This window comes from Panicum hallii, chromosome 2 (genome assembly GCF_002211085.1).
Source record: "Panicum hallii strain FIL2 chromosome 2, PHallii_v3.1, whole genome shotgun sequence".
Lineage (NCBI taxonomy): Eukaryota > Viridiplantae > Streptophyta > Magnoliopsida > Poales > Poaceae > Panicum > Panicum hallii.
Genome location: NC_038043.1, coordinates 11955356 through 11977595, shown reverse-complemented (window position 1 = coordinate 11977595; position 22240 = coordinate 11955356). Strand labels below are relative to the sequence as shown.

The 22240-nt window shown below is 46.2% G+C and overlaps 4 protein-coding genes across 6 annotated transcripts; 2 read left to right on the top strand and 2 right to left on the bottom strand.

Moving 5' to 3' along the window:
* Positions 1-3201: 3201 nt before the first annotated feature.
* Positions 3202-4909, bottom strand: LOC112881708. Of its 2 annotated transcripts, none has more exons than XM_025946531.1 (4): positions 4770-4909; positions 4568-4667; positions 4006-4118; positions 3202-3429 (listed from the first exon to the last, which is right to left on the bottom strand). In XM_025946531.1, exons 2-4 carry the CDS (start codon positions 4656-4658, stop codon positions 3352-3354), a joined length of 282 nt encoding a protein of 93 aa, XP_025802316.1. In that variant the 5' UTR covers positions 4659-4667; positions 4770-4909; the 3' UTR covers positions 3202-3351. The 2 variants fall into 2 exon arrangements, with proteins under 2 accessions (XP_025802316.1, XP_025802315.1); XM_025946530.1 differs by having other exon boundaries at positions 4748-4904.
* A 29-nt stretch (positions 4910-4938) lies between these two features.
* Positions 4939-12614, top strand: LOC112881707 (cleavage and polyadenylation specificity factor subunit 2). The gene is made up of 18 exons (XM_025946529.1): positions 4939-5234; positions 6106-6274; positions 6439-6535; positions 6608-6734; positions 6817-6932; positions 7161-7255; positions 7339-7490; positions 7805-7862; positions 7932-8039; positions 8355-8607; positions 8953-9134; positions 9425-9520; positions 9636-9734; positions 10236-10367; positions 10706-10750; positions 11312-11476; positions 11917-11988; positions 12217-12614. The coding sequence occupies exons 1-18, from the start codon at positions 5086-5088 to the stop codon at positions 12313-12315; spliced, it is 2214 nt and encodes a 737-aa protein (XP_025802314.1). The 5' UTR covers positions 4939-5085; the 3' UTR covers positions 12316-12614.
* Positions 12615-13147: 533 nt separating this feature from the next.
* On the top strand, positions 13148-16406 carry LOC112883389. Of its 2 annotated transcripts, none has more exons than XM_025948684.1 (5): positions 13148-14207; positions 14287-14345; positions 14808-14936; positions 15300-15435; positions 15739-15879. In XM_025948684.1, the coding sequence occupies exons 1-5, from the start codon at positions 13494-13496 to the stop codon at positions 15757-15759; spliced, it is 1059 nt and encodes a 352-aa protein (XP_025804469.1). In that variant the 5' UTR covers positions 13148-13493; the 3' UTR covers positions 15760-15879. The 2 variants fall into 2 exon arrangements, with proteins under 2 accessions (XP_025804469.1, XP_025804468.1); XM_025948683.1 differs by having other exon boundaries at positions 13153-14207; positions 15813-16406.
* A 249-nt stretch (positions 16407-16655) lies between these two features.
* On the bottom strand, positions 16656-20980 carry LOC112883388 (beta-amylase 2, chloroplastic-like). The gene is made up of 10 exons (XM_025948682.1): positions 20416-20980; positions 19501-19815; positions 19342-19419; positions 19061-19264; positions 18698-18892; positions 18185-18349; positions 17824-18084; positions 17426-17644; positions 16990-17209; positions 16656-16908 (listed from the first exon to the last, which is right to left on the bottom strand). Exons 1-10 carry the CDS (start codon positions 20827-20829, stop codon positions 16880-16882), a joined length of 2100 nt encoding a protein of 699 aa, XP_025804467.1. The 5' UTR covers positions 20830-20980; the 3' UTR covers positions 16656-16879.
* Positions 20981-22240: the final 1260 nt, after the last annotated feature.

The window sequence follows — 22240 nt, the reverse complement described above, 5'->3', positions numbered from 1 at the left end:
GCACTCTGTCAGTAACCTTGCGACCATCTTGATCTCCCTTCAGCTTTGCCCTCAAACCCTGCTCTTCCCTCCCAGATATGTCTCTCTCTTGGGTCTGAGGATTAGTTGTCCTGAATCTGCTTAGATCTTGGCGGGGGTATTCGCTGCACCAATTCCTTCCTCCCTGATGTTGCCCTTCATAGCCTCTCACAGACTCCTCCCTATCACGCTCCTGATAACCACGCTCTCTTCCGCGGTAGTCCCCCTCAAAATCTCTATATCTTCTGGAGTCTTCTTCCTCACGCGCTCGCCCCCGGGCCAACTCTGTGCCCAGGCGTGAGACTGCCCTGCAGTGGTAGTTTTTATTTCTTGAGCGATCCATGACTGCTACAAAGGCAAATGATCTCTCATCCATCTTCCTTAGAATCTTCCTTGGAACAGCTTTCACAATCTTCCTACTGTTATGGCTGAATCTGAGGATTTCACTATGTTTGGCTAGAAAACCTTGCCCACTCTTTACCGCCGCCAGCGCTTCGCCTTTTGGGACCCAGAGCCAGGAGCCAACCTTATCCCTCCATGAGTGGTTGTATAGGTCATCCACGCATGTTCCAAACGAGTACATGGGCTGGACTGGGCCCGAATGGCTGCGGCCCAAGTCCAATGCGCCGCCCAGATTTTGGTGAGCTGGCATGGAGTCGTCTTCAACCTCCCGATCCTTCATAGGAGCTCTCACAAAATTCTCCACAAATCTCCGAGACGAATCTGCACTGGTGTTCTTCCCCCGGAAAGCAAAACACCCATGTTTCTGAAATCTCTCTCTCAAACACATCCCCCAACGAGAACGAACAAAAAACAACGCGATCAGCCGAATTAGCACCAGAACGCGACTCTGAGTTGGGTGGGAAATTGCGACTCTCTCTATCAGCCTTCGAGCATGGTGCCGATCGAGGGATCATTGGCGGACTCACCCACAGCGAGGATCGAGGCATTGCCATCGACCTCTGCATCAGTAGAATCCCAACTCGCACCGAACGGGTTCCGCCATCACAGAGCTCCAGCAGCAGAGGCCCCAAACCAGGAAACAGCACACTCTAGGCCAGACAGCCAGAGACAAAATGAACAGGAGCGAAAACGAACAAACTGCGACACGAACTGGAGCAAAAACACATGGAAACTCACCTTGAGAGCGAGAGTGAACTCCAAAACTAGGAGAGATACGAGTGGAGATCAACCCCATTTGATTCCCCAGCTAGAATTGCTTCAAGATGATCGCCAAAGTTTCTCTCTCTAGCACCCTCCCTCTCTCCCTTGTGAGCGGTATTCGGCTACATGGACGGCATGTGCATGGTCTTAGACATGCTTATGTGGTGCATAAACTTTGGATTCCTATATTCTGGATCAAAAACCATATATCAGTATGTTAGGATGTCATTTTCTCCGTAACATTTTTTTTATGAATGAGAAATAATTTTTTGATGAATTTGGAACAAATATTAAAGGTGGACAAAAATATTCCAAGTTTTGAATAAAATTGTTCTAGAAAAAAATGGTACAACTTCAACCAGAAGAAAAACTATTCAAGGGGTACAAAAATTGTTTAAGAATCATATACCTAGCCCTTCGTAAAAAATAGCCGCCATTCCTCTTCAGGACTCTCCCTTTGGCGATCTGTCCAATGACTATAGGGAATCAGGACTCATCTCCGTAGTATTAGCGCTAGTAGATCGAGTTCTCATCTAAGTTTTAGGTTTTCCCATGCTGAGTTTTTTTGGTGTTAGGGTTTTGGAGTTCCCTTCTTTTCAGGTACGATGAGAACTTAAAGAGTATATTTGGTTTATCCATAGCAAGATTCATGAGGTGTTGACGACCACTGCGATTTGGAATAAGATCCAGGATTCTTCACCACCTGGACGAGTACTTATCAAATTTCTAAAGGCAACATCAACATTGGAGTCACCTATGGTGCCCCATTCGGAATCAACTTCATGATCTCCTAGACGCTGACCACCAAATAAACTTGCCTAATACACTGTATGACCTTTGAGTTCCAAACTCAAAAGAATAGGATGTGAACAAAAGTGAACAAGTCTTTTGGAACAACTGCCGTTCAATCAATCAAACAGGAATCCATTTCTTAACCACGAGGACCCGGAGATTTTGCTGAAAGCCTTCCAATCCAGGGATTTTCACGTCCAAATAAAGCATACAAACAGTTGGCATAGAGAAACAGACAACCAATACCAACACAGGGAAGCAGAGCACCACCACAATTGTCCAGTTCCTTAAGACGCTATGGAAGAACAAGCTCCTTCGGATCAGGTTCAAGACTTACCAAGACAGGAACCGGTAGCAGGACAATCCTAGACTAATAGAAACTAATGGTCATATATTCTTTGCATACTATTAGTCTAGGGTTGTCTGGTTCCCTGCACCAACAATGGTAGCACACCCTGGAGATTGGAGACTCAGGCTGATTTTAGTGGACTTTTTCAACAGAAAAAAAATTTCGATTGCGGAAAGATCGACAGAGCATTCAAAGGAATTGCTAAATGGAGGCGTGGAAGGACACTGCACCTCCTCCATGTAAACACATGTAATCATCTAGGACATACAATGCTTTGCCCTGTGCAACAGGCACTGCAAACCGCACAATGGGGATGCTTTATCCTCATCTCTGTGACTTGTGTTTAATAAACAAATAATACATTTATAAAATATAATGACAACTCATTCAATTCAAGGTGAACACATAAATATAAGCCTATGTCAGTGCACAATTTTATTGAACAGTTACCAAAACTTAGAACTTAGTAATTGTACCTATTGGATTTCATAGGGATGAAACTCCTCTCCCATCTCATGGAACTCTCTCTCATCTCTCCTTATAATGATACTATCAAGTCAGCAAAATTGTTGATATGGCATGTTATTTAATGCTCATAAAACTCCTGATGAAACTCCCATTGAGATTGGCCTAACATTGCTAAAAATCAGGGAGACAAGTAAATGCCTTCGTTGAATCAAACTACAAAAAGGTCCAACCTGTTATTTGTTTGTAAGCCGCCTTTAAAGAAAAAAAATTATGATGATTGGAATGAAAATCAGTGAGATACATAAATGCCTTCTTTATTGGATGCAATTGCAAAAGGATCCAAGATGTTAATATTTCTCTGTAAGCCTTATCTTCAATTAAAGAACAAAAAAAGCTAGTTAAAAGCGCAATTGGAAGCATGCAAATGATACTTTACAGCATAAGCCCTGCTGAGAGCGATGTTTCCTTGTATTTTAGTTCACTGTCAAGTGTCAAGCTAACGATCACAACAGTTAACAGAGCTGAAAAGTGCTCTTTGAAAAGAAACTAATATCCTAAATCTACTTCTTCCTATGCGTTGAGGTCTTCATTGTAATCAGTCTTGGTTCTTCGGGCATTTTGGCTTCCACGTACTGTTCCTGTTAATCAGTATTAACATTTTGAGACACCTCATCACACACGCGCACACACAAAAAAAGGGACTGCAGACTACCAGGCAAAAACAAGCAATACATATAATTCCAGGATGAGAGAATTAGAATCTTTCTCAACAACTGGTATAAGTCAACTCATGATCCCAAAGCTTAAACAAAACTAGAAATTGAAAAACTAGCTAGCAAGTATGTGTTGATGAATGAATTCTTTAAAAGTAAAGAAGAGTCCAGCACAGTTCCTTTTTTCGCACAAATTGCACAATGATATAATCTAATAGATGCAAATCCAATTGCACTAGGAAGTTGTGCTATTCAAAAATCCAGGCCTATATGCTACTGTCTCTGAAAACAATATGAATGTTTGTTTCAAACTGAATGACTTATTAACTTCAATCAGTTTAGTCAACCACAATCTGCATTCAAAGTAACTAAAATCTCAAGGGAATTGACCAATATTTTCCTTGCAAATACACAACAAAGGGGCCCTGAATTGTTGCTAAGCAATACGGAGGAACACAGGGAGCTCTACAGGTGAGATTTTGGAAGATGAAAGGTACCGACCTCCTCCCACTGTTTCTGAAGCTGCAGGAGTTCTTTACAGGATGCTATACACTTAGCATGGTATGCTGCAGCCAAATCTTTAATCAGGGCCTTCCTTTTGATTATCCCGACCACTTCAAAACATCAAGAAACTAGATGTCAGACCACTGTAAGATTAAAAAATTACAGCAAAAGCAAAGTTTGGATACATTAGCGGTTGACAAACTAAAAGGTTTAGTGGATGCTCTTCTCAAGATAATGACAATTTCCAAGAATACAACTGAGCATCCAGTTTGACAACATTCTAATATCCAACGACACCGTCCTTACAGTAATAGTTTTCTGAACTTGACCCTGGTACCAAAGAACATTTTTCTGAAGTTGTGTCCCAGTATATTCTAGGGAATGCGTATATTCTAGGGAATGCGTAGTTCATGATTCGTGTGCAAATAACCTACTAAAGCTAACAGTAATTCAATGTTCTATTCAAATTCCTCTGGTGAGATGGAGAGATCGTGATTTTCTACGGAAGAAGCTGGGACCAACCTACAGCACGGATTAAAAATACACAAGAATAACTTACTTCGGCTGGGATCGAACTGCTGCTCCTCGGATTTGGACCCGTTGGCCGCCGGCTCCCCACTTCCTCCTGCAGCGGTGGCGGCGCTGTCCATCGGAAGCAGCTGCATAGAGACATCGCGTGAATTAGGGTTTTGCCTAGATCCATCCAACCAGAGACACCACACGAGAACTTCAACCCAACCAGAAAAGGGAGCCGATCCGACCGGAGCAGAGGAGCTTCGCTTCCTTGCGGATTGGGTAGCCGTCCTCTCAGGCTCTCACTGCGCGTTTGTTTGGTCGGCGTCGCCGGCGGCGAGGGAAGGGCTCACCGTACCGGAGCCGGGGAACACGTGGGCACAAAAGGATTCCAGGGCCATACGGGCCTGAGTTTGTTCGGCCCAACACGGCCCAGACCAGTTGACGCGCGGGGTTTAGGCAAGGTTCGCTGCTTGCCTGCTTCCGACTTCGAACACACCCACCCCTCCACGCCTCCGCTCGCCGTCGAGCCGCCGGCGCCGCCGGAGGGGGAGATCAGATCAGATGGGGACGTCGGTGCAGGTGACGCCTCTCAGCGGGGCGTACGGGGAGGGGCCCCTTTGCTACCTGCTCGCCGTCGACGGCTTCCGCTTCCTCCTCGACTGCGGATGGACCGACCTCTGCGAGACCTCCCAGCTCCAACCCCTCGCCAAGTACGCCTCTTCTTACCCTCGTGAGCTTAGCTTGTCGTCTTCGATTAAATTGCCTCTTGAGGAAGTGATTGACGCTGCCGACGCCACATTAGTACACCTGTTTGACGAAATGTCTCCGAGAGTGAGACTGGAGTTTGGCTGGCGCTGCGTTCAGATACGGTGGTGACCTGATGCAATGCGAACCACTTATTGGTCCAATTGCACAAATCTTCGGGGTAGTGTAAATTCTGGCTGATGATTGTGCCTCGGCTTGGCTAGGATGGAGGCTCGCTCTTGGTTTGTCAAGCCCTAGGGTTTTGTGTGCTCTAACCAGTGTGATTTACAGCTTGTTTGGAAAATCGACTGAAGTGTTTGTGCTCTGGTGCTTGTGTGTTAGAGGGCGAATGTTCACATACCTATGCGCAGGAATGGGCTTGGATGCGTGTCTCTCTCCGAATGGCTGTTATTTATGCAGCATTATATATGCCTAAGGTTTAGTCTATTGTAATTGGTGTAAATGTGTCTGCTTGTACCTATTGTTTCTTGTAACAGGATGTAAATAATTCTGTTTTGATGATGTAAAACATGACTGCAAACTTTGGTCTCCTTGTGTCACCATGCGTCCATGCCAATCCCCTGTGCATAGCCTCTCCAGTGGCCTATGTACTGACCATTCGTTTTCCTGTCACTTGTACCTTTACACATTTTGCAGATGCAAGGATGCACTCCTACATATTTCTTTCCAAAATCCTCCCTCTGTAGTTAAGTAAAGGAAATACTTTCCATTACCGCAGAATGCGTACATGCCATTTCTTTCATTGTGCTACTATCGTCAAAGCAAATTGAATGCTACTTTTCACTTACACTCATAAGGGCACTATAAATGTTTCAGGGTTGCACCAACAATAGATGCTGTTCTTTTGTCACATCCTGACATGATGCATCTAGGAGCTTTGCCATATGCTATGAAACATCTTGGACTCTCTGCACCAGTATATGCAACAGAACCTGTGTTTAGACTTGGGCTTTTGACCATGTACGATCATTTTCTGTCTCGATGGGTAAGCTTCTTGGTACCCACTATTTCCATGAGGCTTCTGCTTTTCAATCACACTCATTTACCATACCATACAGTATCCCCCCCTCTTTCCAATATGTTAAAGAAAACTGGACTCCTTTTTGTAGTCTATATCTGTTCACAGTAGACCCTTACCTTCTTTTGCAGCAAGTCTCAGACTTTGACTTGTTTACTTTGGATGATGTTGATGCTGCATTCCAAAACGTTGTGAGATTGAAATACTCACAAAATTACCTTCTTAATGGTCAGTAAGATCATGCTGTTACATTGTTTTAGCATGCTACACTGCATCTGGTCATATAGCATCTCTTGGCAGATAAAGGTGAAGGAATTGTTATTGCTCCACATGTGGCTGGGCATCTTTTGGGGGGCACAGTGTGGAAGATAACAAAAGATGGAGAGGATGTCGTGTACGCTGTTGACTTCAACCATCGGAAAGAGATGTTAGATCCTCTCTTGTGTTTTTGCAGAATAAATTTGGTGTTCTCTTTTGCATAAACTACTAAAATTATCGCATTTTTCCAGGCATTTGAATGGTACCGTTCTTGGATCTTTTGTGCGCCCAGCTGTTCTGATAACCGATGCTTACAATGCTTTGAACAATCAAGGCTACAGAAAAAAACAGGATCAAGATTTCATTGGTAAGCACTCAGCGCTGGACTTGCTTTTGTTATTCCGTTTCTTTAGATTTTTGCAATTTTTAGTATTTCTAAGTGCTAGCTTCTACCTTTTTGTCATGTCATGAATCATGATGACCCTTCATTGTTAGATGTTATAGCTCCAAGATATGTTTACCACCCTTTCCTTTTTATATATACATGTGATCATCCTAGCTACTGTGTTGTTTAATGCCATCATGTTTCATGCAGATTCATTAGTTAAAGTTCTAGCAAGTGGTGGAAGTGTGTTACTTCCTGTTGATACTGCTGGTAGGGTGTTGGAACTTCTTTTGATATTGGATAAGGTGAAATCTCTGACACTATTGCTAGACTCTGTATTCCCGTTATTTCAATAATGTGTTAACTTTTTTGTATTGATATGTTGCAGTACTGGGGTGACCGACGTTTGGAGTACCCTATCTACTTTCTTACAAATGTTTCTACAAGTACTATCGACTATGTCAAGAGTTTTCTTGAATGGATGGGTGATCAGATTGCAAAATCTTTTGAAAGCAGTAGAGCAAATGCCTTCTTGTTAAAGTATGACCTCAAACAGCAATAAGTTCCTGCTAAAACTGTATATGGTTCTTTTTGTGCTATGTTCACTATTTACATTCAAATATTAATACTCTCATTTGCATCTCATGTAGTCACAGTTTTATTATGTCTATCCGAGTTGTAGTTCTGTTATTAGAATTCTATCATTTGAGCCATACTTAAGTATCCTTTTTAGCCAATGTTGCACTTTGGATTTTGGATATTTGTCTCGAGCGAACAGTTTTTTATAAATAAATTGAACTATTGAAGTCCATCTGATTCTACCATTACCAAGCGTTCATGTTTCTATGTTGCAGAAAGGTCACACTTATTATTAACAAAGAAGAGCTTGAAAAATTGGGAGATACTCCAAAGGTTAGGGTAACATATTTCTCTGCTCTCCACCATACTGTTGGAACCTTGAAGTTAACAGTTATTTAGCAGGTGGTTCTGGCATCCATGGCGAGTTTGGAGGTTGGCTTTTCTCATGACATATTTGTTGAGATGGCAAATGAAGCAAGGAATCTAGTGCTCTTTACTGAGAAGGGACAGGTATTCCTGTGCGTGGCATATAAGTCTATAACTCTATGCAGATAGTTTGCACAACCATATTTGAAATTTCAGATATTGAAAGATGAATATTTGCTCCTAAAGTGAAGGGCACATGAACTAAAGGAGTCAAGAGGAATGTAAATTAGATGCTAAATAGAACTTTTGTAATTTGTAGAGAAAAATATATATGATTATGAAGCCTCACTTCCATTAAACTACCAGTTTTTTTAATCTTAGTGTTCTTTTCTCTTACAAACATAATTCATGTACTATATCTTTCTACAATTATTTGACTAGAAAATATTTGATCTCCAGTTTGGTACACTTGCTCGAATGCTTCAAGTGGACCCACCCCCTAAAGCTGTTAAGGTCACTATGAGCAAACGGATTCCTTTGGTGGGTGATGAGCTAAAAGCTTATGAAGAAGAACAGGAACGGATAAAAAAGGAAGAAGCCATAAAGGCTAGCCTTGTCAAAGAAGAGGAACTAAAGGCTTCTCATGGATCGAATGCAAAGGCTTCTGACCCAATGGCCATTGATGCAAGCTCATCTCATAAATCCGCCAAGGGTATGCTTGCAATTTTGTGAACTTTGCTGGTCAATGTCCCTGAGAACTTTACCACACATGGAATCTTAAATATAGTGCATCTTCTGATAACAAGTTCTGGAGTACACTTGATGTTTCTTTGACCCTGCTCTAATTTTTTCAGCCTTTATAGCATTGACCTGATCAAGTTTAATATCCCCTTTCATGATTGTTGAATATATTCAGTAGCCAAGATGATGATACTTACAATAACATATCTGCTGTTCCATTTAGTTTCCCCAAACTTGTTTTATGATGTAAGGGTTTTAATATTTGATGTGATATGTTATATGTAGTTGACTATCCTTTACTTTGTGGTACTACCAGCTGGTTCACATTTTGGTGGGAACAATGATATTCTCATTGATGGATTTGTCCCTCCTTCAACAAGTGTTGCTCCAATGTTTCCCTTCTTTGAAAATACTGCTGAATGGGATGACTTCGGTGAGGTCATCAACCCTGATGATTATACGATGAAACAAGAAGAAACGGATAGTGCTCTGATGCTTGTAAGTTTGCTTACGCACCCACTATGCCTCTTGAGTTTTGACAGTCGGTCATTTGTAATTCAACTGGCTGTCATGTAATTCTCGCGCAATGTTACTTAGGTGGCATAACTGACTCATTTGGTTCTATTGAATACTTCAGTGGTTCCGTTGGAAAGTCTGTACATTCCTTCATGATAGCTGAAAGATGCTTTAAACTATAACTGGAAATACATGTAACCCTTTTTGCATCTTCGGACTAAGAAGAAACTCAATTATATTCTTGGTTCTTACGTGCATCTCTTATTCCTCAGGGTCCTGGAGATGGTTTAGATGGTAAAATTGATGATGGCTCAGCACGCCTGCTTCTTGATTCAACACCCTCAAAAGTTATTTCCAATGAGATGACAGTAAGTTTTTTCCTCTTTGTTTTCTTTCATTAGTCTCTGCGTCTATTGCAGAGCAATATGGCTATATCCAGATTTAAATTTAACATGTGCTCTGGTATGCTGAAATTTTTTCCAGGTTCAAGTGAAATGCTCATTGGTTTATATGGACTTTGAAGGTCGCTCTGATGGGCGTTCAGTAAAGTCAGTTATAGCTCATGTGGCTCCACTGAAACTTGTATGTGAGTTTAATTCTAGATATTCTTTTTTTTATGTATGCTTTAGATTTTTCAGGTTTAACTAAAGCTCCTTTCTGGGGAATATTGCACATTTAGTTTATACTTCTGCATACCTGACACCACAGATGGTAGATTATATCATTTCTATGCATTTTTCTACGGTTGACATGCCACAGCAAAACTTTATTTAAATTGTAAGTGTCTATTGCTCAATGTTTTAAATAGCAGGCTATAGCGGTTTCACGGAGATGACGCTATAAGCACTGCAGTAGAAATAGCGCACTATAGCGGGCAATAGCAGGCTCTAGCGGCGCTAGTAGCTGTTTGAGAGCCCTGCCACTAAATCCTATGGCCTGCTATTTAAAAACATTGCTATTGCTTCTTGTTTGATTAGTTAGAACAAGATTTGAGTGACCTGCAATTGTTATGCTTGTGGTCACCGGTTGCCCTGTGCATAGAAAATTGTTATCTCATGCTAAAGCATGCATGACTTTTTGCAGGTTCTGGTGCATGGATCGGCTGAAGCTACTGAGCACTTGAAAATGCATTGTGCAAAGAATTTAGACTCGCATGTTTATGCTCCTCAGATTGAGGAAACAATTGATGTAACATCGGATTTATGTGCCTATAAGGTTCGCATTCTAACTGCAAAAAAAGTACTAGAGTAGAACACTTAGGGGATCGTTAAGGTCAGGCAACCTAATATATAATGTGCTACTTGTCTGATGGCTGTAGCAAGTATTAGGCAAAACCAAACCCCTTTCATGTACCAATCATTCAAATTTATAAGTTATTATGCACCACCATGATCTTCCTGTGGGCAGCAGTAAGACCCTTGTGTGCATGCCATTATTTATTAAGCTAGGAGCCTGTGTTCGTGACATAACTATATCATCTACAATTTATATGTTGCATGTTCCCTAAACCTTCCATTTGCAAACTTTGTGATGTTTGCGCTATCTTGTCTCAGGTACAACTTTCAGAGAAGTTAATGAGTAACATCATTTGTAAGAAGGTATGCATAATTCCCTAAATCATTATAGTTCATTCTTTCTGTTGCTCTTAACAAACACAAGAAAGCTTAAAAACTGAAGAAAACTTTGTAATGACAATATAATGGTCCAAGTTCTCACTTTGTACAGTTTAGCCCCCAAACTAAGCCCTTGTGAAATTGTTCTAGAGAAACTGCTCTTTGTAAAATTGCAAGTTCTTAAAAGACTGCAAGTGTTGAAATCTAAACCTGTCGCTGCTTCTGATCTTATGTGGTGTATCTGCTTATAAGCCAGTGATGTAATAGAACATGGCAACTATGAACTAAATCCAAAACTTAAATTAGGAAGATGAATCCTTCCTCATTCCTCCTCAAATTCTATTGCTCGCTGTGATTGTCTTATGCCTCGGCTCATCGCCGACAGCAACGGGTGGTTCGAGTCGGTAGTTATAGATTCTTTTTTAGGCAAGTAACCATGTTCTTCAATCCTTGAATCAGTTAGTTTTTAAAATACTTTACTTTGTCATGCACTTGCTTCACTATGGATCATCATTACAAAATCGCTAACACTAACATGGACTGCAGTTGGGTGAGCATGAAATTGCTTGGGTGGATGCAGAAGTTGGAAAGGAAGACGAGAAGCTTGTTTTGCTTCCCCCTTCGTCAGCACCGCCACCCCACAAGCCAGTTCTTGTGGGTGATTTGAAATTGTCTGATTTTAAACAATTTCTGGAAAATAAAGGTTGGCAGGTAGGTTTGTCGCATTCCTAAGTCTTTGATCTTCCACTGCACCTAAAATGGCATTATCCAAACTTTTAGTTTTAGGAGTGGACATGAGCAATATTTTATTTATAAATTATTTACTACAAGTAGGATTGATCAAATGTGTTGAGACCTAGGGGGCATTAGTATGCTAAGAAGAAATTGGAGCTGGCAAGCGGCAACTTTCACTATTTCTAGCATACTGCAGGATATTAGATGGCACTTGTCGGCTGCACAGCCTGTTTAGTTCGCATGGCCTATAGATGTTTCCCCCCTGGAACACACATAGCCTATGTTTACAGTCGATTACAAGATGAGATTGATGAATGCCACGTCATACGATTTTTGGATGGCTAGTGTTAAGTGGGCAGGGCTAGTTAATCTCTGTTGATGTATACTGAAGCCATTGACACCTGTCACTGTCGTAGGTTGAATTTTCCGGTGGTGCATTACGGTGTGGCGAACACATCACGGTGCGCAAGATTGGTGATTCCCAGAAGGTAACCGCATCTCCCTTTAGGAGCAATTGTTTACCCTATGGCACACATATATTAGCAGACTTGGATCTGCTGCGGCTGTTCATGGATAATGGTCCAGGTTCCAGAACTCCAGATGGCGCATAGCAAAAGCTGACACTTTGAATTTCTGGGAAATATTGCAAGCATGGTTCTGCTTCCATGGAAAGGCACACGCTTACGCAGCTATATGCTTTTGGTGTTGTGTTGCAGGGCAGCACGGGTTCTCAGCAGATCGTGATCGAGGGCCCCCTGTGCGAGGACTACTACAAGATCAGGGAGCATCTCTATTCGCAGTTCTACTTGCTGTGAGGCTGACCGTGCGGGTGCTCTATCTATCATGGTACGCCGCCCCCGCAACGCAGTCGAGTGGTGCAAGTGATGAGTGAATGGACAGAGAGAAGCTGATGTTGTGGGGGGTCCGGGAGCCCCCCTCCCTGTTTTGGTGGTAGATCTAATGGAACATTTGGAACCGCACGCCTGAATGTACTGGACATGCTTGGGGCTCCCGTTGATTGCAAGTTGTAAGACGCTGCCTGTAGATTAGACGTGTATATTCATCGCAAAACACTTTAATCTTGTTGCGTACTATTCTGGTGCTTTGACTTTTGTATTTTTGTTTCCCCTTTCCTCGATTCCCTTCCGTCTGTGTTGGCAATACAATTCTCAATCTTGACTTGCGTTTGGACGGAACAGACCCAACCATCTGTGTTTAGAAGATCAAGCAGGGATATTCCATCACTGGCTTCACTGAATATGTCCAACGCATGGTGGACTAGGAGGATGGTGATGTGCGTTGGTAGGGGGCTGCTGCCTCCGCTCCCACATCATGACTTCACTCATTGGATCAGCTCGCCTTATCCTATCGACTGTCGTGATGGAATCGACTGCATTCATAGAGCCCATCATCTCCATCCATTCCAGAAGGCACCGGACCGGAGAGAGTCCCCCAGACCCGTTACGAAGGTCTTCCTGTCATCTGCTCTGCCTCCGATCGAATTACCACTAATCCGATACTTCAAAAAGAAATAGCACTTTAAGAAAAGAATTACCACTAATCCAACACACACAACGAGAGATCGTACACTGGCGCCTGAACCCCAGCTCGTCGTCAACCTCAACCCGCGGTTGACATCGCCAGGTGACGGAGTTACCTCCGCCAACTTGTTTCGTCACTCTCCTCCACAAATCACCAGTGGACTCGCCGCCCCGCTCTTCAATAGAAAAAGAAAAATCACGAGCCGATTCCATTCGTCCATACGCCCCTCGCTCGTTGAAAGATTCGCACCCGATCGTCAGTCGGATCTCCTCCCCTTTGGAACGAACATCCATCTCGCCGCGCCCGAATCTCTGGTTCCCGATTCGGTTCGATCCGCGCCGCGCGCCACCCGTTCGACGCAATTCCCTCGCGGCGACCGCCGCCGGCGCCGCGGTGACCGATGGATGTCTGATCGCCGCGGCCGCCGAGTGCCCCCGGCGCGGCGCCGGCCATGTCGCTGGCCTGCGGCCTGCCGCTGCTCGAGTGCGTCTACTGCCTCGCCTGCGCGCGCTGGGCCTGGAAGCGCTGCCTCCACACCGGCGAGGCCGACAGCGCCACCTGGGGCCTCGCCTCCGCCGCCGACTTCGAGCCCGTCCCGCGCATGTGCCGCCTCGTCATGGCCAACTATGAGCCCGACCTCTCCGCCTCCGCGCCGCTCCTCTTCGCGCCCCCGGGCGGGTACGGCATCGACCCCGCCTGCGTCCTCCGCCGCCGGACCTACGCCGACACCCGCGGCCGCGTCACCCCCTACCTCCTCTACCTCGACCACGAGCACGCCGACATCGTCCTCGCGCTCCGGGGGCTCAACCTCGTCAAGGAGTCCGACTACGCGCTCCTCCTCGACAACCGGCTCGGCAAGCGCCGCTTCGACGGCGGCTACGTCCACAACGGACTCCTCAGGGCCGCCGGCTGGGTGCTCGACGCCGAGTGCGACCTGCTCAGGGACCTCCTCGAGAGGTACCCCGACTACACGCTCACCTTCACGGGGCATTCACTGGGCGCCGGCATCGCCGCCATGCTCACCATGGTCGTCGTGCTCAACCTCGACAAGCTCGGAAACGTCGACAGGAGCCGAACGCGCTGCTACGCCATGGCGCCCGCCAGGTGCATGTCGCTCAACCTCGCCGTCAGATACGCCGACGTCATCAACTCTGTCGTCCTACAGGTCAGTCACACAACCTTAATAATTCTTATGTACTCCGCTGCTTCCAGCCATGCTTCATCTTTCCTTTTCCCAATGGCAGGATGACTTCTTGCCCCGGACAGCTACTCCTTTAGAGGACATTTTCAAGTCAATCCTCTGGTACGGCCATGCCACTAAATGTAGTGCTCTTGTTTTCTTGATTATGAACTAATGATTTACATGTTTTTTTGTGTTTAGTGTTAAAAAGGTATTTGTTTTCAAATCATTATGTGATTTATTACTGGTTCATACTTCCCCCCATAGCAACCCCAATTACTCTATTTGTTTTTTGCAGAAACCACCAGTCTCTCTATTTGTCTGAAACAGAAACTGTATAACTGTTTGATGATAAATCATATCATAGTTGTGTCTAATGAACGTCATGACTGTAGAATGGTTACAAGTCAGTCCTATCAGCTCTGGACAGATAGCTAAGAATTCTGTTTGCCTGGGGTTGATTTATCTGATATTCTATTTTTCTGTTTATGTTTGTGCTAGCTAAGTTGTAGCTGTGTTTCAGTATGTTTACTACTTAGTGGGCTCAAGCAAGTCTGAAATTAAGCCATCTTCTCTTCTTGACAGCTTGCCGTGCCTCCTATGTTTGAGGTGTTTGAGGGATACATGTATACCCGAAGACGCAATGCTAAAGGATCCAAGAAGGCTTTACGCACCGGGCAGGATATATCACATAGTGGAAAGAAAAATGTGCAGGTACCATTTCCTTATTTGGTAGTCTACAATGCAAGAAACAACATGTGGTTGCATAGTATCAGTTAATTTCAAGAGATGTCCTCACAACTGCAAATAGAGAACAAGTTATGCTAGTAGTTTTGAATCCTGGACTCAATTATTTCAAGAGAACCATCAAGTTTTCACTTTGTATGTACCTATTCATGTAGTCAATATTTAGTTCAACTAGTCTTTGCATAGGCACCACTGACTGTGAACCCATTCTGATACTGCTACAATTTGATATTGAACTTGCTCTGCTGTTTTGCATCCTTTGGTTAAATTACTTTGTCGCTCACAAAGGTATCCAATATTTCCTTTGGTTAAATTCCTTGAATAACACAGGTGCGGAAGATATCCACCGGTAGTCAAAACAGCTGTGCCTGTGGATGGTAGATTTGAGCACATTGTTCTTTCCTGCAACGCCACAGCAGACCATGCCATTGTTTGGATTGAGAGGGAAGCCCAGAAGGCTTTGGATGTGAGTTGCTTATACTAATAGTTATCCTTACTTTCTAGTCTCTATGTACCACTGCATTCTTGCCTGAGAAATATTTTCTGGTAAGCTATTTCGAAGGGATAGCTTTATCTTTGGTAAACTGGACATTGCATATCACCAAGCACAAATTCTGAAGAACTAAGGTAGTGAAAAAAAAATCTTGTTCAGAAATCAGTTACACGTTGGTGAGATGAAGTTCGGTATGCACCATTGTTCAGGTTTGTGTCTTAAGTAAACAATTGTTCAGGTTTGAAAATGTGGATTATTGATTTGTTCACCGTGCAGGTACAAGTGGGTGTAGCTTAGCTGCCTCTCTGACTTTTTCCTGCTAGTAACATGGTTCCGCTGTCGGTGTACAGCTGATGCTGGAGGAGGAGGAGACAATGGCGGTTCCGTCAGAGCAGCGGATGGAGCGCAACGAGACCCTGCAGAGGGAGCACGTGGAGGAGCACCGGGCCGCGCTGCGCCGGGCCGTGACGCTGTCGGTGCCGGACGCGCGGGCGCCGTCGCCGTACGGCACGTTCGACGACGACGACGCCGGGCGGCGGCCGCAGCAGCAGCAGCAGCCGGAGAGGAGCGAGAGCTTCCCGCCGGCGGGGGCCAGGCAGCGGATGAGCTGGAACGACCTGATCGAGCGCGTGTTCGACAAGGACGCGGACGGCCAGATCGTGCTGCGCAGCTCGGTTTTCTCCTGAACGCCCCGCGCGCGCCTCACCTGTTGTAAATTCGCTTTGCTTTGGTGCCCTGTGTTGCAGACTCCCAGCAGTAGGCAGTAGGCAGTAGCCACATTCTTGTGTCCTTGGTTTAGACGTTTTCGTATCATTCATTCATACTAGAAGATAATCTCTCTTTTTTTTCTTTTGCACGGATCGATCGTACGGTGACATGTGGTCCGTGCAGACAAGTTTTGTGAAGGAATAATCAAGGTGAAATTAAACAGATCTATTTAGGAACTTTTTCGCCACGTGATTGATACAGGTGAAGTTACAGTACCAACCATATCGTTAACTGTAAATGGCATTTGGCATGGCGAGTACAAACTTACAAACATTTGTTCATTTCGATCCATGCGTATCAGCGAAGTCAATTGGACATGCGGATCAGCATCAGAATGCCTGGGTTTTCAGGTTTCACGCCCAAACTCCAAGCAATACAAGGCCACAGTATTGTTGCCAACGGGGTCCATGGATGCGAATTCAGTGTTTACTGTTTACCAACCACAATTCAAGTAAATCCATGGGTCTTCGTCCTCGAAACTAGGGTATATATATATAAATAGCCTTTACAAATAGAGGAGTTCTATGTAACAGGTCAAAAATCAGCTAATACTACTACCTAGAAACAAAAAGGAAAGAGCAAAAATGTAAGCCGCAAGGCCTAAGCCAATCAGCATCACTTGTATATGTGTATGTAATACGCTAGCAATCTATACTTGCAGATCAAGAACCGCCTCACCTGCAAAGAACACGTCGCAAGAGGTCAGCATGGGATTAACTGGCGCCAAAATAGGATTCCCATCAGACCACTCCATCTTACCGTGCATTCTCTTGACGAAGCGTTCAAATTCGAAAAAGTTGCGCCTCTCCAACAGAACTTTGCTAAGCCTCAGGTAGGTGAATCCAAACAAATGCCGTCCATCTGGGTCATTCAGTGGTTTGGCATTCTCCAAAATCTTGTTGAATCCATCTCTATCGTAGCAAGGTAGAGCGTTCTCACTAGCCACTTGTATCCCAGCATCCCACGCAGCGTTCAGCACCTGAGAAACATTACTTTCCAATTGTAAAACACTAGTACAGCATCAATCTGTCTGTACTTAAATAGCAAACATATGATGCTGTGCAGGTCTCAACTACTCATTCAGAGAAAACCTGTCAAATAGTATCACAGGTCCATGCTCACTAGATAATACGATGGATCAGCAAGTAAGCTGTTGATAAGGGAACGTAAAAACATGAAACAGAAGGATCCCTACCTGCCATACCAGGCCCTCTGGATCTGCAAATGCATCAGGGTATACCTCATGCTGGTCCATGGTGCGCAATTCAACACATGTAAAGTTCAAAGCAGCATCATATTTCTTCAATACTGCAGCAATTGGAGCATAGCCATCACGGTTACATGGGTTGTAAAAACCAGCGGTTAATTCAGCAGCATGACTGGCAGTTTTGTACCACCAGTGCACTCCAGAAACCTGCAAATATCACGGAAGTGGATAGCTGTATTCAATCATTTTATTTGATCTGGGGATATAAATGATAAAGATAAGTTTACTTTAGCAATTGTTAGACCAAGTTTCTAACAGAAAGAATAAAAGCCAGCAAAACCACCAAAGTACTGATTGGATTTGAGAAGATAACAACGATAACTGACCTTAACAGCTATGCTTGAACCCTCAAAAGCCAACCTTGCTAACATCAGGACACGGTCTGCATGATCCACCAACATCTGAGAGTACCAGTTGAGGAAAAAACGGCCATAATAACTATCATAATCTCCTCCATCACAAAAAAACCCAGTGAGATTTGGTTCAGAATTATAATGGCCAGCATTGTCTGGCCCTCTTGCCCATATAGTATGTCCTCGTGCTTCTGCAGCTCTTCTCAAATTTTTCTGTAAGTACCTGTCGTAGCACTGAAGAACAATACATTCACAATGGCCAAAAAATAAATACCGATAGGTATACCTAAGAATAATGCGAGTGCAACAGAAAGAACAAAGTGTGAAGAGTTACCTGAAATTCTCCAATGCCAGGGTATTTCCAGCCATGTTTTGCTGGATAAGATGGATACCGCAGCTCTCCACAAGCCCCTAGTCCAATCTCAATTTCTGAGATGATCCCATCCTCAAAATACTCATCAAACTCCACTCGGAAGCTTCTCATGAAGTCAAAATATACCTATATTGATATACGGGAATGAAATAAGACATGTCCAAACACAATTGGTCTTCCAATAAAAATGAATTGAAAGGTGTGAACATACAGCGCATGCATTTCCATAACATACAAACCAGTTTCATCATGCAACCATCCTAAAATACTATACCATTATCATGAAAGTACCAAACATAACGTATACATGACAATTACAGTTTCATGAGATGTCATTCGCAGCTTCTAGTCTCAAAACTAGCCAAGATCAAGATGCAGAATTATAGGAGGCAAGTGGAAATCAACAAGAAGGCAAGCATTAGTTAAACTTTCAGAGTGATAAGTACAGAGCAAGATCCATCGAAATGATTGTACCTCCACTGCTGTTCGGCCTTGTAGAACCCTTTCCTTATCAATTCCCCATGATAAGCACTCAGTATTACGCCTTCCTGTCCTGTCAGTAAAGTAGATGTCCGGGTTGCTCCTTCCAATCTCTGTTACCCAATGTGGGAGAGGAATGGGCACATCATCTCCAACATTGCCACCACATTCGTGGAATGACATGACCACCTAAGTAATTCGATGAGAAAGGCATGTAAGCCACACAAGTAAAGGAAATCAACACGGAACTCTGCCACCAACAGATGATCGATGTAGAAGTGGTACATCAACCGACACACAACAATGCAGAGAAGCACAAATTACTAAAGGGTGCATTGAGATGCTTTGTCATCTGACCTGCAACTTGAGCTTGAGCTCCCTGATCATCTGGAAGAGGCGCTTGTAGCCAGTCCAGTTGTACTCCTGGGGCCTGTGCGCCTCGACGTTCCCCCACCAGCAGTCGACCATGACCCCGTCCACCCCAGCTGCCTTGAGCACCCGCAGCTGGCCCACCAACTCGTCCGCGTCCACCACCTCGCCATTGACATTCACCACCCCAAGCTGCCGAAAACACGCACACGAATTGGAACGCGATCGCGCAGGTCCAGTAGAAGGAAATGGAGGAGATGTGTACTTACAGGGAGCATGACGTAGACGGGGACGTAGGGCGTGCCGGCGAAGTCCCGCTCCGGCGGGCGCGGCGCCACCTCGGGCACCTGTAGCAGAAGCCCAACAATCGTGATGAGCCGAGAGGGGAAGAGACGTAAAGCGAAAGAAGGCAGCGGGGGGTCGCTGACCTGCTTGGCGACGGCGGCGTCTTCGGTGGTAGCGGGATCCATGGCGACGGGGACGGGGACGGCGAGGAGGTGCGAGGAGTCGCCGTCGGGGACGTCGTCGGCCGGGGGGCGTGAGGAGGCGGCGGGGCCTGCGGCGCGCGGGGGCGAGAGGAGGACGGAGGGCAACGGCAAGAGTGCGAGCGCGGGGCGGTGGGAGATGGGGCGCGCGGCGACGGGCGGGACGCCGCGGAGCGGGAGCGCCGGCGAGGTCGGGAGCGGGAGCGGGAGCGGGAGCGCGAGCGGCGCGGCGGCGACCATCACGGGGCGGGGCGCCGGCTGGAGGGGGAACACAGAAGGAGGCGCACGCGTCAGCATTCGGGTCCGGATCGGGCGACCCCGGGATTGGAGAGGGGGGGGGAGGCAGTGGGCGGTGGTGGTGGAGCGCGCCCTCGGGAGGCGGGAACGGGGGAGGAGCATGAGCAACCGAGCCGAGCAGCGAAAAACGCCGTGAGCCCCGTGACGGGCCGCGGCTTATTTTGGCTGCTTCTCCTCGTCCCCTTTTCCCTTTCCGGGCGATGGACGGTCAGGGGAAAAAAACTTTTACATATAATAACTCTGACTAATATACGGTGTAATTATTTCTTTGCTCGTATTATCTTCAATCAAATACGGTATTTCCTTTTTTTCTAATTCTCATCACTGGGCCGTTCCATTCCCGCGCCGTCCCGAGCATTTATTTATCATCTGTTTTGAAACCGCATGGTCATTTGTGACGTCATAAATGGCAGCGGGAAAGCTGCTTTTCCCCTGGCTGGCAGGCAGCAGGGCCAGTGGCCAGCTGCCAGTTCACACGCCATTCGTTCATTCCCTTCTTCCCAAATCGAGAGCCTGACTGACTGAGAAGGAAGCAGCCGAGAGAGGGAGGGAGAGACCGACCTGCGCGGCCGCGGCGGCGGGGGGCGGGGAGGAGGAGGGGAAGGTGGTGCCGTCGGGGAGGACGACCCAGCCGGCCTCGCGCGCCAGCGCCGCGATCACCTCGTTGATGTCGGCGCGCGCCCGCAGGCTGTAGTTGCCGTGCTGGCGCAGCCCCGCCAGGATCCGCCCCGTGATCGCGCGCCGCTGCCGCTCCCGCAGCTTGGTCCGCTCCTTCTCCTCGCGCGCGCGCCGCCGCCCCTGGTTCGCCCTGCCGCCGCCGCCGCTGCCAGTCGGCGACGCGACGGACACGGGGCACGGGTCCATGTAGTAGCAGCCGTCCTCCCCGTCGTCCTCCTCCTCCTCCTCGTCGTCCTCCTCCTTGACCCCCATCTCCTCGTCCTCGTCCTCGCCCGGCGGCCCCGCCGCCTGCTGCATACCGCTCCCGCCCGCCCGGATCTCGAACCGCCGCGGGGAGGAGGGAGGGAGATGCAGGGGGAGGGGAACGAGGGGGCGGAGGGCGGCTAGGACCCAGGACCAGCAGGGTCACGCGTGCGAGGCGTGCGGCGGCGTGCCGCGGGGGCTCGGAGTGATATGGTTGGCACGGTGGCCGCGCGGGGGCGACACGTGTGGAGGGATGGACGGCCGCGATGGCCAGGACAGGAGGCGCGGTGCACGCTTGGAGCGCGCCTCCGCATCGGCCTCGCCCTCGCCCTCGCCCTCGCCCTCGCCACCATCGCGGAAGGGACGAACCGGGAGGGGCACGGGGGAGGATTGGCGCCGCACATGGGGCGCATGTGATTGGGCGGCCGTCGCTTCCGCTCCAAGTGGGGGGCAGGGGTGGGGGGCGCACGCACACATGCTCGCACGCGTTGCCAACGCCAAGCCCATAGGCACCGCCACGACGCCATGCCTCTGCTGCTCTGCGGTGCCGCTTCTTCTTCTTCCTCCTCCTCCTCTTCTTCTTCACTCACATCTTCGTGTGAGTAGATGTGAGTGAACAAGCAGCAGGGGACAGAGAACAATTGCTTCAGCTACCGTCAGCAGAGGCAGTTGGTGTTGCGTTTCAGCTTTGGTTGCTTGTTTCCATTGGCATCCTTTCAGTTCCGGACAAAGCAAAGCGACATGTTGGACTGGTCGATTAGTTGCTTATCATTGCAACTGGACAGTGTTCAATGATTTGCTCAGAAGGGCAATCATACATGGTTCGGGACAAAGATCATGCCTTTCCTGCTACTACTGTTAAATTGGCTCAGGAGAAACGCAGTAACTGAACCATTTGAGTTCAGGAGACTTGAACTCAGGGTTCACGAGTAAAATGCTACTCAGCACATCGTAGCCGACAGCAAACAATACAATGTATGAATTAGCGTACCAGGTTCATAGCATAACATTCGACAAAAGCCAATTTTCAGGCAGTTTATCAACTCATAAGGAAAGAAAAAAGAAATTAGCATCTCAGTTTGGAATGAACCGACACCATGTACATAAATGCCTAAACAAATGCGTTGCGGCATCAGAATTCAGTGCCATCATCAACCTTGTTATGGTGAAGCACAACATTTTTTAGAAATAAGCTCAAGGATAATTGTATGCAAAACCATCTATATGACTTTAGTGCCAGCATCAAGCTACGCAAACTAATAGCCTTAGGCATCAACTTGAACAAATATTTCCTGTAATGAGTACAACTCCTTAAGAAGGGGGGGAAACATCATTCCTAACAACAATATCCGCAAAGGTGACCAAACACTAGATTGAGTAGAAATAAAAATTGCAGACCAATTTTATAGATAATGGTCTAATGCAAGAATGCAGATAATAGAATATGTAGCACCTGGAACACTGA

Coding starts and splice junctions, on each gene's coding strand:
- LOC112881708 (XM_025946531.1), bottom strand. CDS start 4,658: ATGGACAGCGCCGCCACCGCTGCAGGAGGAAGTGGGGAGCCGGCGGCC. Junction 4,119..4,567: donor GCAGTTCGATCCCAGCCGAA/GTAAGTTATTCT, acceptor GATGTTTTGAAG/TGGTCGGGATAATCAAAAGG. Junction 3,430..4,005: donor TTCAGAAACAGTGGGAGGAG/GTCGGTACCTTT, acceptor ACTGATTAACAG/GAACAGTACGTGGAAGCCAA.
- LOC112881707 (XM_025946529.1), top strand. CDS start 5,086: ATGGGGACGTCGGTGCAGGTGACGCCTCTCAGCGGGGCGTACGGGGAG. Junction 7,491..7,804: donor GCAAATGCCTTCTTGTTAAA/GTATGACCTCAA, acceptor TCTATGTTGCAG/AAAGGTCACACTTATTATTA. Junction 7,863..7,931: donor AATTGGGAGATACTCCAAAG/GTTAGGGTAACA, acceptor GTTATTTAGCAG/GTGGTTCTGGCATCCATGGC.
- LOC112883389 (XM_025948683.1), top strand. CDS start 13,494: ATGTCGCTGGCCTGCGGCCTGCCGCTGCTCGAGTGCGTCTACTGCCTC. Junction 14,346..14,807: donor ATTTTCAAGTCAATCCTCTG/GTACGGCCATGC, acceptor TCTTCTTGACAG/CTTGCCGTGCCTCCTATGTT. Junction 14,937..15,299: donor GTGGAAAGAAAAATGTGCAG/GTACCATTTCCT, acceptor TGAATAACACAG/GTGCGGAAGATATCCACCGG.
- LOC112883388 (XM_025948682.1), bottom strand. CDS start 20,829: ATGCAGCAGGCGGCGGGGCCGCCGGGCGAGGACGAGGACGAGGAGATG. Junction 18,350..18,697: donor AAGGCCGAACAGCAGTGGAG/GTACAATCATTT, acceptor ATATCAATATAG/GTATATTTTGACTTCATGAG. Junction 17,645..17,823: donor GTTCAAGCATAGCTGTTAAG/GTCAGTTATCGT, acceptor TGATATTTGCAG/GTTTCTGGAGTGCACTGGTG.